General features: G+C 40.3%; 1 protein-coding gene across 6 annotated transcripts in view; it reads right to left on the bottom strand.

Annotated features, from left to right (window-relative positions):
- The window catches only part of wbp4 (WW domain binding protein 4), a 65,954-nt gene that overhangs the window by 21,579 nt on the left and 29,873 nt on the right, over positions 1–14,502 (bottom strand). For 4 of the 6 annotated variants that reach the window (XM_041211095.1, XM_041211097.1, XM_041211098.1 and 1 more), the window contains 3 exons: positions 3,961–4,031; positions 2,095–2,170; positions 1,160–1,392 (listed from right to left, as the gene is read on the bottom strand). In XM_041211095.1, the coding sequence (XP_041067029.1) occupies positions 1,160–1,392; positions 2,095–2,170; positions 3,961–4,031 (380 nt within the window). The remainder of the gene's footprint in view (positions 1–1,159; positions 1,393–2,094; positions 2,171–3,960; positions 4,032–14,502) is intronic. The other 2 variants (XM_041211099.1, XM_041211100.1) reach the window with 1 other exon arrangement.

The raw sequence follows: 14,502 nt of genomic DNA, 5'->3' as shown, positions 1-14,502 counted from the left end.
TTTTTGTCCCTTTGTCTTACAAAGATGTAAGTGGTCTAATTAGTGATGGACAAAGGACAAGTGGAGCCCAAATACATTTGTATGACAAGTTTCCAGCTCTTGTTTTCTTGTACAATCCACGTACAATACAATTACCTTTTTCACATTGTTCAATCTTATGCTTAAGTGTGAAGTGATTCACTTTGGTTGGAAGAATGAGGAAAGGCAATATAAAAAATACAATCCTAAAGGGGGTGCAGCATACAGGATCCTGGGCTTTATAAATAGGGGCGTTAGGGTACAAAAGCAAGGGAGTTATGTTAAACCTGTAGAAAACATTGGTTCGGTCTCAACCGGAGTAGTGTGTCCAATTCTGGGCACCACACTTTAGTAAGGATGTGGGGCATTAGAGAAAGTGCAGAAAAGATTCATGAGGATGGTTCCAGGAATGAGGAATTTCAGTTAATTGGACAGATTGAAGAAGCTGGGCTGTTCTACTTGGAAAAGAGAAGATTTGATAAAGGTGCTCAAAATTATGAGGAGTCTGGGCAGAGTAGATAGGGAAAAATTGTTCCCAGTGGTGGAAGGAAAGTGAGCCAGAGGACACTGATTTAAGGTGACTGGCATGAGGAAAAGTACTTTTACACAACAAGGCCATGGGCCAAGTGCTGGTAAATGGGATTAGGTAGGTAGGTCAGGTGTTTCTCACGTGGTCGGTGCAGACTCGATGGGCCGAAGGGCCTCTTCTGCACTCTGTGATTCTGTGATAACATTCAAGTGGTTCGGATGTGGGATGCTCTGTCCGAGTATGTGGTGGCAGCAAATTCAATTGAGAATTCGATAATTATCTGGAAGGAAAGAATCTGCAGGGCTATGGGAGAAAAGACAGAGGAGTGGAACTAGGCGAGTTGCTCTTACAGAGAGCTGGCATGAACAGCACAGGCTGAATGGCCTCCTTCTGTGCTGTAACCATTCTATGATTCTATGATATACATTTTTTAAATACTAGTGAGTTTAGCATTGAGAAGTTGACTACATGCATGACCAGCCCATACTCCACAACTATCTCTCCTTCCAGCACCCTGCTCTCACCAAGGACACCTACTGCATTCCTGCATGGCTTAACACCTATTTGAAGTTCTGTTAAGGCTGAGATAGTATATTAAAAGTGACAACTTACTTGGAGAGAGATGTTCGTTTCCTGGTGTGGATCAGTAGCCTCTATGTCCGTGCACAGCTGTTCTTCCTCTGCTGTACGATGATCTTCAGAGCTTTTTTCAGTCATTTTCACAGCTGTGGGTTCTGTGGAACTAGAGGCTGCAGAGGATACCTCAGGTTCAGTCTCATTCTTACCAGCTGTAGCTGAGCGTGCAGTGGCAGAGATGAAGCCATCTGGCTTTTCCCATCGCGATTCTGAGAAGTACCATAAAATGAAACTTTTATTGCAGCTTACAGTAACAAGCAGACATGAAGGGTCTGCAAGGAGACCAAGTAGTCTTGTGATCAAGGTCACAAAACAAGTCAGCTAACCATAACACACCCTTTACTCAGATACTTGAAGCAAGCAGGTCTGCTGTATCCCAGGGTACTGTGGATAACTAATTCTGGCTCATTAATAGAACCTCAGGAATAGACCAGTTACTTGAAGCATGGGCATCTTTTCTCTTGGCTCCAGAGAATCCTATAAGCCAGTGCCCCAACAACTAGACTGGCCTTAGCTGTATAAGAAGTAGGATATTTACTATGAAGATGTGCAGCAATAGCTGGTTAAATTCTAGCAGTACTAGTGCCTCCTGCTGCCATGTTAGACCAACCTGCACCTATGCTTTGCGCACTTGGGTCAGTTTCCATGGGGAGACAACGTGCACCGGGCATACAGAAACTCTACTAGCATAGCTTTCTCAGGAGCTTGGATCAGAGACTGAAACATTATGATGGGTTTTCATGCCTGTCAGAAGCTTGACCTACAAAAACAGAAGTAGCTACCATAGTAAACATTAAACTGATATTCAAAAGTCATATTGCAATCTAGAACTTCAGTCAGCAAAACTGAAACTGGATAAACACTGATATCCATACACTTGAACATAAACAGCTCATGTTCAGTATACATACCTCTTGTTAAGACATTGTAATAGTAGGTGCAGCCCTCTGGAGTAAGTCCTTCTACCCACGAAGAGGCTGAAAGGTCCTGATAAGAATGCAATTATGCAAACAGTGAGGCAAGGTACATTACTGGAGTTGCAGACAGAGCTGTTTAAGTTTTTCTATCAATTGATCTGGGGATCATTTTTACTTCATTCATTTTTAACTCATATCTACACATAGAACATGCTAATTAGATTTTAGACAGTAAATCTGATATTGAGTTAATCAATTTTTGCAAGTGTAACCAGCTCCAGTCACGTCAGTTTGCTTTTGTCCCGATTATTTTCATGACACTCGCAAGTTGAAGAGCACATCAGGAAATCACACACCATTCATGTTGTTTGACTGTGGCTTCTGTATAAGACCACGACAACCATCACAACTCTGTCATCAGCGCTGTGGTGAACTGGACTGCACTAAGGTGACTAGGTTTGTTCTTTAGCACAGCAATCAATAAGGTCCAACATAACCCCCAGTGCAACACAAGGACATGGTTAATTTTAAGTTGCTGGAAGGTTATGAAATTCTAATGATCTTCAGATCCCTAATGTTAATTGGGGTGGCATTCTTGTTTTTGAAATAGGACATGGCTAATCTGATAAGGTGGAACAATAACGAGTGCAGAACTGGATTAGACTGAGAAGAGATGCATTTAAAAAGGATCCTTAAAATGTGAAAGTCACTAAGAATATTCAAAGGGCATCACAGCCAATAAACTGCTTTTGAAGCATTATCACTATTGTAATATAAAGAAACATGACAGCCAAATTGTGCATAGTAAAATCCCACTAATGACAATGAGGTACAAAGCCAATTTGGCAGTGTCAACTGAAGAGTAAAGGGTCAATGCACCAGGAAAACGCCCCTGTTGTCCTTCAAATAGTGCCATGGGATCTTTTGTGCCCACAGAACAGGTTGACCTTGGTTTAATGTCTCATGGGAAAAGGTGACTGCACAAGATATTGGTCCTCCTTGCCTTACTTTATAACCAAAATAAACACGCAATTTAACATTATGGGTCTCAAGGCTTTTAGAACATAACTGCTTATCCTTTAAGCAATTAAAAAATAGATGCATCCTCCGTATGCTGCTCTAGGTATTGTGTTTACATTGACATCCAAAGAAACTGGAATATAAAATACTCATCTTCATGAACCCAGCTGCATAAGTTTACAAATTTCTGTGAAAATATTTGTGCACTTTGGCAAAGGAGATCAGAACATATGACTTCTCACCCAAAGGTGAGTGAGTGGCAAGTCAAGTGACCTCACTGAAACTAGACCAATACCTGACATTCGATCATGTACTGGTAGGGAAGTGAAAGGACCTTCTGTTCCTCCTTCTCAGGCTGTGTCATTACAATCCTTAGAAAGCAGTGAGGATTCTCACCTGGAAACTCCACATGCACCAGATTCTCAACAAGCATCGAAGCAAAACACACCACCACATCACAGGTGATGTACCAGCTTCATTTTCAATGTACAAAGACACGATATCCAAAAGCACAAAATTAGTTCAGAATACAGTTAAATAATCAGGATCACAGAAGTAAAATGTTTGCAGTTTTGCCAGAACACTGCCAACTCAAACCTTTTAAATGGCCCAAGACTCCATTTGTATGATTAGACTGGACTATAAAATAGACCAGTGTTAGGTTTTTATTTTAAAAGGAGTGCACTTACTTTGAACTAATTGCCCCTGCCAGCAAGCACAGGACAGTCTCTGCTAGAGGGGACATTCACTTACAAAATAATGGTTAATAAAGCGTACTTATGGCCCACAGATATAAAAGCCCTCAATGATGTGGTAGGCAAATGCAAACCAACAATGTACCTGTTGTGCAACTTCACTCTGCACAAAGTTTGAGCTCTCTTGGAACCCTTCAGGCTTTTCCCATTGTGATTCTGTACAATGAAGAAATAATTGCCTGTGAGTCTCTCACTGCTACTTGGCCTGAACACAATCTGTATATTACAACTTCCCATTTCCATACAGGATACAACGACTTAGCAGTGACTTTGAAATATGAACAGGCACTACCCCATGAAAGCATATGGTAATAATTTAATTTAATAGTTTCGAATGGTTCCTCCACATCTTCATAATCTATCATTTCTGCAATACCAATTTTCACACTTATGATTAATCAAGCATGAACAATTCCAAAGCTTCAACAAATTCAAATTTATTTTGCTTCATTAATATTAAAAGGAAATCACCCAAGGTTAATCAAACTTCTAGCTTGAGAACATCTGAAAAGATTATATATTCCCCACAGAAGTTTGCATGACCACTTAACCACACAATGAAAAGTACAGTGAGTCTTGTGCTTGTATCAATTATATATACACATTTGCGCTCTAAACCTGGATACACACTGGAACAGTGGCGAGGTGGACTACATTGTAAATGAAGGCACATTTTTTAAAGAACTCAACTTTGCCATTATTGCACCACTTATTTATTTGAGGGCAATACAGCAATTGATATTAAATATAACAGTACAATACTTGAGGTTAAGTACATATTGCACAGATAATAATTAAGCACCACAAATGCAAAGCTACACATAGCATTTGATACACATGGTAAATAAAGATGCAAATTTAGTGAGGTCCACAGAGATAGTAAAGACAAGCTGACCAGCTCTTTTGTCAATTTTCTAAACATTTGAAACTTTGTCAGTGCATGCACCTCATGTTAATAGTCCAAAACTTCAGTACACTGGGGTATGTCTCCGTGCAAATCCTACCATTCCACAGAACAGGTCTTTATCTTCAGATAGAACCCATTCCTACAGATGGAACAGGCCATATTGCACCCAACTTGGCACATTTTGTTGAGAGCTAAATTTTCTATTCAGTGGTAGTGATATGAGATATGTTAATCCCAAATCAAAAACTTACTTTTTTGGAAGAATTTTCTTGAATTTCTTTAAGTTCCTCACTATTCCTTTGGCAGGGAGAGGGGAAATGGCAGTACACTTAGTGAATGGCCAACTAGAAGATGCACAAGAATGGTTTCGAGATTTATCCTGCCTCCAAGGAAAACACTTTGCCATCCACTGCCACCTCCTCCTTTTGTCTGAGGTCAACATTAACGTCTCCATTGTTTCCACCCTTTCACTGAGGGAAGCACCTTCCCCTCCACTGTCTACTCCTTTCTCCTCCATCTCCCAGGGAAGTACTTCATCCTCCATGGAGTTCCTCAGTAGGCACCAGGAACTCAATGAGCTACAGCAACAGGCATTCTGTGGTACAACCTCTTAGACTAGCAGCAGGACTACTACTACCTTTTTATATTTAAATCTGCTTACTTACAAATAATCACAGCTCAACTTAATATAATGAGGAGGAACACCAGTTGACAGTCACGTGTAGAGCTTTATTGGATTTATAGACCAGGAGCTAAATTCAAGGTCCAAGTCCTTACTATTTTAGCAAGATTTATTTCAATTCAAATAGCATTTATTCACTCCAGCTTTATAACCACAGTCATCTTTTTGGCAGGGTGCAAGGAAATCACTAAGGCTCTTCTAGCTAACATTAGACAAAATTTATGTAATCAAGCAACTGAACCTCAAGAAGAAAAGGACCATGATCACTGTACCAAATATCCTTCAAACTTTTGCTGCTATTTCCCTTGGGTAGACAGATTCAGTGTTTAGTACTTACCTTCCTCGCACAAGGATGATGCTAAACTGTTTTCATGTTTTCTCCCCCCTCCCCACTCCTCACTTCTTCCCCAGTCACAATTTCCCCCCAACTCCCTTAATCATTGAAAGGAAAAAAAAAACAAACATAATCAGAAATGATCTGTATGACAAGCTGTACAGGTATTCAGTATGGTTTTAGAAGCTAGGTACAAGATTACAAGACTTCAGTATAGGGCGCCTGGTCAGGTCACATGTGATGCAGTATATAAGCTCTGGTCTCCAAATTAAATAAAGGACATAGGTGCAATGGAGAAAATTGCAAAAAATGATTTATTAGATGGTACAAGAGATTACAGCCTTTGGGAAAGTTGAAACAAGTTAAGGCTCTCTTTAGAAAAGAGGAAACTTAGAGGTGATCTAATAGAAGTTTCAGCTTATGAATGGGCTGGACTGAGTGGATATGGAGAAAATGTGTCTACTTGTCAGAGAACCCAAAAATAGGACCAGAAAAACAAGGTAGTTAATAATAAACCCAATAGGGAAGTTAGAAGAAATTCCTTTATTCAAACTGGTTAGAATGTGGAATTCACTATCAAGGATAGTGGTTGAGGAAATTGCTTAGATGCTTCCAAAAGGAAACTAGATGAGTACAAGAGAAATGGGAATAGAAAGATACGCTGGAAGGCTGAAATGAGGCAAGGCTCAATGGACAGAGACTCACATGGCACATAAACACCAGAGCAGACTAGTTAGACAAATGGCCTGTTACTATGCTGTAATGTAACCCTATGTGAATAAAGGAAGCTATGCATGACTAAATATTTGTGCAAACTCGACTTTGCCCGTTATAGAAAACCTGTACACATCTGAAACTGGGGACTAAATCAACTAAATTATAAGGCAATTTGGTCATCACCTGGCACCATAAATAAGCCAAATAAAAAGATTTATTTTGAGTCAAATGTACTTAAGCCAGAATTCCTGCTGCCACAAGCCTCGTCACACTTCATAAACAAATTAATGTCAACTAAATGGTTACCTCAGCCGTCTTACCTCCTGCCTTAATATGCACTATTAAGCCCTTTCAAGAAAATAGTAGATCTCCCATGTCAGTTCTTACTGGTGGCTTCAAGTCAAGAGAATAGTTGTGATGGTTCAGCCTGTTTCTTTGAAGGCCCTTGATATAAACTCGTGTTAGCTGTTGCTCATTTGGTAGCTTTCTTGCCTGAATCAGAAAGTTGTGGATGTCAAGTTCCACTCTAGAGACGTAAAGCACAAAATCTACGCTACCCCGCTAGTGCAGTACTGAGGGAGCGCTGCGCTGTCAGGTGTGCCATCTTCAGAAGAGACATTAAACTGAAGTCCTGTCTGCCCTCTCAAATGGAAGCAAAAGATCCTTTATTAGTATTCCAAAGGAAAACAGGAGTTCTCACTGGTATCCTGGCCAATATTTATACCTTAACCAACATTACTGAAACACTATCTGGTTATTATCACGTTGTTATTTGTGGGATCTTGCTACATGCAAATTGGCTGCTGTGTTTCCTACGTTATTAGCCATACAGCACTTTGGGACAATCTAGGTACATGAAAGGTGCCACACAACTGCAAGTCTTTCTTTAACAGCTTCGGTTCCTTCTATTTTAGAAACTATTGAGTTGATAAATTTTGGGCTCCAGGTCATTGTCTTTCTCTTTTTCAAAAGAAAGCTGTTATCTGTTATAAGACTGTTATATGAATATCTGTAACAAACGTGGTACCTGGATTGTGACAAACAAGCCTAGGCGCAAGGCCATATACATATTTTTGAGACATCTTTCTGAGGTTTAGGACCCTCAAAACATATCTTTGCCAAAGCCTTATAGTCATCCTTCCATATATCTCCTCCTTTGGTTTTTAATTTTTTCTGTGTAAGGGCTTCAGATATTTTATCTACTTTAAGATGCTTTATAAATGCAAGTTATTTGGTTCTTCATGTCATCAATTTAAATAGAAACAAAGATGCTTATATAAAAACTTACAGTATACTGTGCACACAATTTTGGTACTTATAGTTTGTAAACATTTGATTGCTTTATGCTACTTACACCTCACAGTAAGAAAAGCCAATCCCTCAAAACAGAGTACAATTCAACTTGCAGGATAACAGGCTGGTTGCAAAAATTAACTTTTTTCCTAACATTAGTGAAACTGCTTCCCAGTATGTTCAAGGTAGTTTAACCCTAAATACAAAAAAGTCAGTGCATGGAACCAAACTTATTAACCTACTCCAGATTACCTGGCAGGGAAAGGGTGGGTGGACAGGGTGGGGGTGGTGGTGCAGTAGGGAACCAATGTTAAAAGCAGTTATCTGATCACTCTTCTGTCTACAAATTTCTGTCAGAACAAGCATGCATCTGGTTGGCTGTGCTGTCAACATACAGTTCTAAATGCATATTTGACACTGCCCCTGCTTTACTGGCTATATACAGAATGCCATCCTTTATGCTGCAGAGCAGAATCCAGTCAGTTCACAAAGACATATACAGATGAGTGAGGACATTCGGCTTGACTAGCTCACCCTTCCATAGGCACCCTGGAGTGAAATCTAATTTTTCTACAGCAGTGAGGGGCTCACCTCCCAGCTCAAAACTCTGGAGTATGATGGAATAATCTTCACTTGCCTGGATGAATGTGGCTGCAACAATACCATTCAGAACTGCAATCTTCTTGATTGGGACCTCATCCATCCCCTTCACTACCTGCACACCATGGCATCAACCTGTACTATCTATAAGATGCAGTGGACCAACTTGTAAGGCTCGTTCAGCAGCATCTCCTAAGCTCAATCATTTAGGACAAAGGCAGCAGGTGCATGGGAACATTACCTCAGAGTTCCCTTCCATTTGCACCCTCCTGACTGGACATATCATTCTTTCATTGTAGCTGGATCAAAATCCTAGAACTCCCTACCTGGAACACCTCCATCACATAAACGTAGCAACTCGAAAGCAGCTCTTCAGCATTTTCACAAGGGTAGCTGGGAATGGGCAATAAATGCTGGTCTTGCCAGTGGTGTCCACATACAGAGAATGAATTAAAAATAGTCATGTCATTTCTGTGCTATTTATTTTTTGCATGGGGGGGGGGGGGGGTGCAAGGAAGGAAATCGAAAGATGTTCAGACCACAGAAGGAGCCCATTTATGCCTGTGCTAGCTCTTTGCCAAAGCAATCTAAAACTCACTCCACTCTTTCCCCATCGTCCTGTATCTTCGTCTATTTCAAATGTTTGTCTAATCAATCTAGAGGGTTGGAGCTCCCTCCAAGTCTGAGTAAATTCAACCATATTTGAGTCTATCAACTATTTCTAATGTTCAATAATTAAAGTTCAAAGGAGCAGACTTTGAACAGCCTGAGAAAGAGTGCACTGCTCCAAGTTGCTGATAAATTGGATTTTACTGGGTAGGTACCCCACCCAATATCCCTCCACTGTATTCATTCCTGAGCAAATATGGGGTTGGATTTGCACTGAATTAGAAATGGTGAAGTGAAAGTGAAAATGTGAAAATTCTGGATGGCGGGGAATTACTGGATTATAGAAAAGCACACCTGCAAATGGCATGGGACAGATCATGCAGCATGACAGCTGGTGGTCACATAACCCCAGGGCAGTTCACAGCCTAGTCTCCAGTCTTAAAACAGATGTTCTCTGCTTAGGACTTGCTATTGTTTTAACTTAATTTAATCTTTAAGACAGAGTCAAAGCTTTTGAGGAGTGCACTCTGCTCCTATCCCAGGAGTCCAACTTGAAAACACTTGATTGAAACATACAAGATCCTGAGGAGTCTGGACAGGATGGATTGGAAAGGATGTTTCCTCTTGTGGGAGAATCTAGAACATGGAGGTCAAATGTTTAAAATTTAATGCAGATAAGGAGAAATTTTCCTTATGAGTGTTTTTGGAATTCTCTTCCTCAAAAGGTGGTGGAAACAGTCTTTGAGTATTTTCAAGGCAGAGCTAGATAGATTCTTGATAAGCAAGGAGGTGAAAGGTTAATCGGGGGTAGACAGGAACGTGGAGCTGAGGTTACAATCAGATCAGCCATGACCTTATTGAATGGTGCTGCAGGCTCAAGGGGCTGAGTGGTTACTCCTGCTCCTAATTTGTATGTTCAATTTAAAATGGCTCAATGATTCAGATTTTGGTTTGAACGGTAAACGAACAGTGTCAGCCGTTCATTGGAGTTACATTTTACCCATAGGAAGCCTATGAGCTTGTCAGGGCTCCTGTCAGGCAACCATCCAAAAAGTACATCTCCCTCGACAGTCACCTGGGACCTTTATTAATCAGGAAGCAACTGTGCTTCCCTTAACCGATCAGATTAAAGAAGTGTTAATCAAAAGCATTTAGAATTGTGCAAGTTAGAATAGTGAATTCAATGTCAAATCAGGTACAGAAAGCAAAATTAAAAAAGCAAATATTGGATTAAAAGATGAAAGACACAAGCTAAATAACTTTAGCTCCTTTTTAAATCTCCAACAATTAAAAGCAGAAGGAGACGCCACACATGTAAAAGTTAATTTTCAGTAATAATTAAGATTTACCACACTGTTAAAGGGATGCTTACACTGGATTGGATTATGGGGAGAGAGCAGAGGGGTGGGATTAGTTTTGGATAGATACAGAGCTATGGAGAATAGGACAGTGAGATCAGTTCTGAATAGATACAGGGCTATGAGGAGAGTACAGCAGTAAGATTAGTTTTTCAGCACTGTACCAGTGACGAGGTACGAAGGGTCAAATAGCCTCTTTATGTGATGCAAGTCTCTAAAGTTGTCTTTAGTTTATTCGACAATTAATGATGAATTGGCTTATACTTCTTCACACCCTTCCTCGCCAACTGCTTTGTCACTTCAGCTGTAAGTGCAGTGCTGGAGTTCCATTCTGCCACACCAGTTTGGTTCAAGTGTATATTTGAGCAGTTCTAATGTCCTAGATGGTTTTCACTGAAGACCAGCTGCCATAAAATCATTGAATTTACAGCACTGAAGGATGCCCATGCCTGTTCCAGCTCTTTGAAGAGGTATCCAATTCACCCCATTCCCTTGATCTTAACCCATAGCCCTGGAATGTTTTCCTGTTGAAGTATATATCCAATTCCCTTATATAATCATTGAATCAGCTTCCACCATCTTCTTAAGTAGCACATTTGAGGTCATAACTTGCTGCTGAAAAAATATTCTCATCTCATCGCTCTGGTATTTTTGCCAATTATCTTAAAGCCGTGTCCTCTGTTTACGGACCCCCACCTGTCAGTGGAACAATTTCTACCAATCTCACAGAATCTCACCATGCAGAAGAGGCTCTTCAGCCCATCGAGTCTGCACCAACACGTGAGAAACACCTGACCCACCTACTTAATCCCATTTACCACCACTTGGCCCATAGCCTTGAATGTTATGACGTGCCAAGTGCTCATCCACATACTTTTTAAAGGATGTGAGGCAACCTGCCTCCACCATTCTTTCAGACAGCGCATTCCAGACCATCACCACCCTCTGGGGAAAAAAATTTTCCTCACATCCCCCCTAAATCTCCTGCCCCTCACCTTGAACTTATGTCCCCTCGTGACTGACCCTTCAACTAAGGGGAACAGCTGCTCCCTAGCCACCCTGTCCATGCCCCTCGTAATCTTGTACACCTCGATCAGATCGCCCCTCAGTCTTTTCTGCTCCAACGAAAACAACCCAAGTCTATCCAACCTCTCTTCATAACTTAAATGTTTCATCCCAGGCAACATCCTAGTAAATCTCCCCTGCAACCCCTTCAGTGCAATCACATCCCTCCTATAATGTGGCGACCAGAACTGCACACAGCACTCCAGCTGGTGGCCTCACTAAGCCTCTATACAACTCCAATATGACCTCACTACCAAAACCCTCCCATTTCTGAACATCTCTGTTAAAGCAGAGAAAGTTAAGCAGGGATTTAAGGAAAACAAGCTCAATTTATTTTGAGTCTCCACGTAACCATTTCGGCAAATCTCCTCTGTAGCCTCTCAAAGATCTCGATGAAAATTAGATTTATAAACATTTATCATGAATATTTAGAGAACTCTTCCTTAGCAACTGAATCACAGAATTTCAACCTGTTCTGTAACGTAAAGAAATTAGGAAAATTTTAAAAGTTATACAAGGTACAACTCTCCCTAAAACAAGGCAAGCAGAAGGGGAAATGCAGCAAAACTTGTACCAAAAGTATAAAAGCAACTATGAAGCTCATTTATCCTGGAAATAATGTCCAGGAGAAAGAAATGGAGCAGGAAGGAGGCCTAGGAAGTAAACAGTTGGTGAAATTGTAATGATGTGCAATGGGTGCATTTTGTGAATCACTTTTAGAACTAAATATTCAAGCTTGTTTCAGTATCCGCTATGTTAGAAATTTTAATTGCACCGGTATATAATGGAATGCTGAGGAATCAACATACTCAATGGAAGAAGCTATCCTAAGAGATAATGAACCAATACTACTTCTTAAAAAGAAAAAAACTGCGGATGCTGGAAATCCAAAACAAAAACAGAATTACCTGGAAAAACTCAGCAGGTCTGGCAGCATCGGCGGAGAAGAAAAGAGTTGACGTTTCGAGTCCTCATGACCCGTCGAAGGGTCATGAGGACTCGAAACGTCAACTCTTTTCTTCTCCGCCGATGCTGCCAATACTACTTCTTACTGGCAGCTTCAGGAATAAATAGGAATTCCATTTAAGGTCACAAGGAACAATGAAACCAAGAGTGCTAATAGATAAAAGCAGAGAAAGAGCGCAACCAAAGGCCAGAAGCGATAGCTGTTGGTTGGATTCAGGAGTCATGAAAAGAGACTATCTTTTAGTCTCTCTTCATTCTTCAAATGACATTCCTCCATTGTACAACATAGAACTGGTTTGTTAAAGTCTGGGGGAGCCACATGCTGAGCACACAAGAGAATGACATTGCACATTGGTATGCAAAACAGGGTACCTAATCCGCCTGTCAGAGAAACATTCAGAAAGTGCAACCTTCAGCCAGGTTGTTCTGATTCAACTCATCACTTAACACTAATCTAAAATTGCAAGGATTGCAGATGAGATTCTCGTACATCATTTAAAGAATGATGGCCCTACCAGTGCTATTCTCCATATACTGTGGAATACGGCAAAGTAGTACCAATTTAGGAAAGGGTAATACCATCTATTTGACCCAATCTTCTAAAGCCATAATTATACATTGCACTTAAAATCTAGACAGTAACTTTTACTAAATATGTGAACGTGTCATCAACTGGAACCTGAGTGAGGGATCACCAGGAAGTACTGTGAACAGAAACGCCTTTAACCTGCCCTTCAGGAACCTTCCCTGCAAAATAGTTCTCTTGGCTCTACTATTACTTTGCATTGGAGTCTTGTAGCACAGGAAACATAGCTCTTCAGGCTGCTTAAGTGGTTTTGAGAGAGAACACAGGCCTCTGCAAATATCCATACAATGGAAACGATGATCCAGTTTGTGGTTGAATACCAAGAAACCCCTCAGCAAAATGTCAAATCTACAAGAAGAATTTACAGTCCTATAATAAAAACAGAAAATGCTGGAGAAACTCAACAGCTTTATTTATAGTCCTATTCTTCCAAGAGCTAAGCCTTTCACCAATTATAAGTTTTTAAAGAAACAATGAACACATTAACAGGTGTTGAACTGAGTGCAAGTGAGGCCCTAACTCTGCACAATTCCCAGACAGCTTGCATAAGACAGTACATCAAAAAGGTACCTTTCTCAAGAGTCTAAATAGAAGTGAGTCATGAAAGACAAATATACAACAGAACCTTGATTAACAATAATGCCAGATGCTGAATATAATCCAGAAAATGAGGGACAATGTAAAATGAACTAAATGGTTTAGTAGGACACCAATACACCAGTTTAGATTATCTGGAGCTGGTCAAGATTCAATGATGCAAATAATGTACTGCAATGCAAACTACTGCTAGGGCAGCACATGCTCAACCTGTAAACCTATTTATAAAGTACATATGTAAACATCCTGCATTGAGTTAATGTAACTACACAAACAGGGCATGTATATAAGAAATTATTTGCTCATTTATAACCAGTTTCACTGGGATGCTGGAGTGCCTCACCAAGCTGCAAGAATGCAAATGTTCTACTTAAAATTGGGTTAGTCAAAGTAAAGATAACTGAGATAAAAACAAAAAAAACTGCAGATGCTGGAAATCCAAAACAAAAACAGAATTACCTGGAAAAACTCAGCAGGTCTGGCAGCATCGGCGGAGAAGAAAAGAGTTGACGTTTCGAGTCCTCATGATCCTTCAACAGAACTGATAACTGAGTGCTGCCTAAGACAAGGTGTTTAAGACAAGAACCTTCCACTGATTCACTCCATTTTAGAATAGTGCAAAAGTCGCAGACTTTAAAACTTGTGAGTCAAGCCTTCAGTGCATTAAGCTCTTCTAAATTGGCCTATTAATATGGAATAAATTACACGTGATCCAGGTAGAATGAATTCCTATTTATAAAGCACATATGCAAACGCCCTGCATCGAGTTAATGTAACTACATAAACATGGCATGTATATAACAAATGAATTGCTGGGATGCTGGAGCGCCTCACCAAGCTACAGGAATGTTATTGCTCTAATTAAAAACAGATTAATAGTCACTTGGTAGGGCAAATTACCCTGGAAAGTATC

Source organism: Carcharodon carcharias, chromosome 18 (assembly GCF_017639515.1).
Source record: "Carcharodon carcharias isolate sCarCar2 chromosome 18, sCarCar2.pri, whole genome shotgun sequence".
NCBI lineage: Eukaryota > Metazoa > Chordata > Chondrichthyes > Lamniformes > Lamnidae > Carcharodon > Carcharodon carcharias.
Note: the sequence above shows the minus strand (reverse complement) of the source record. Positions and strands in the feature narration are given on the sequence as shown.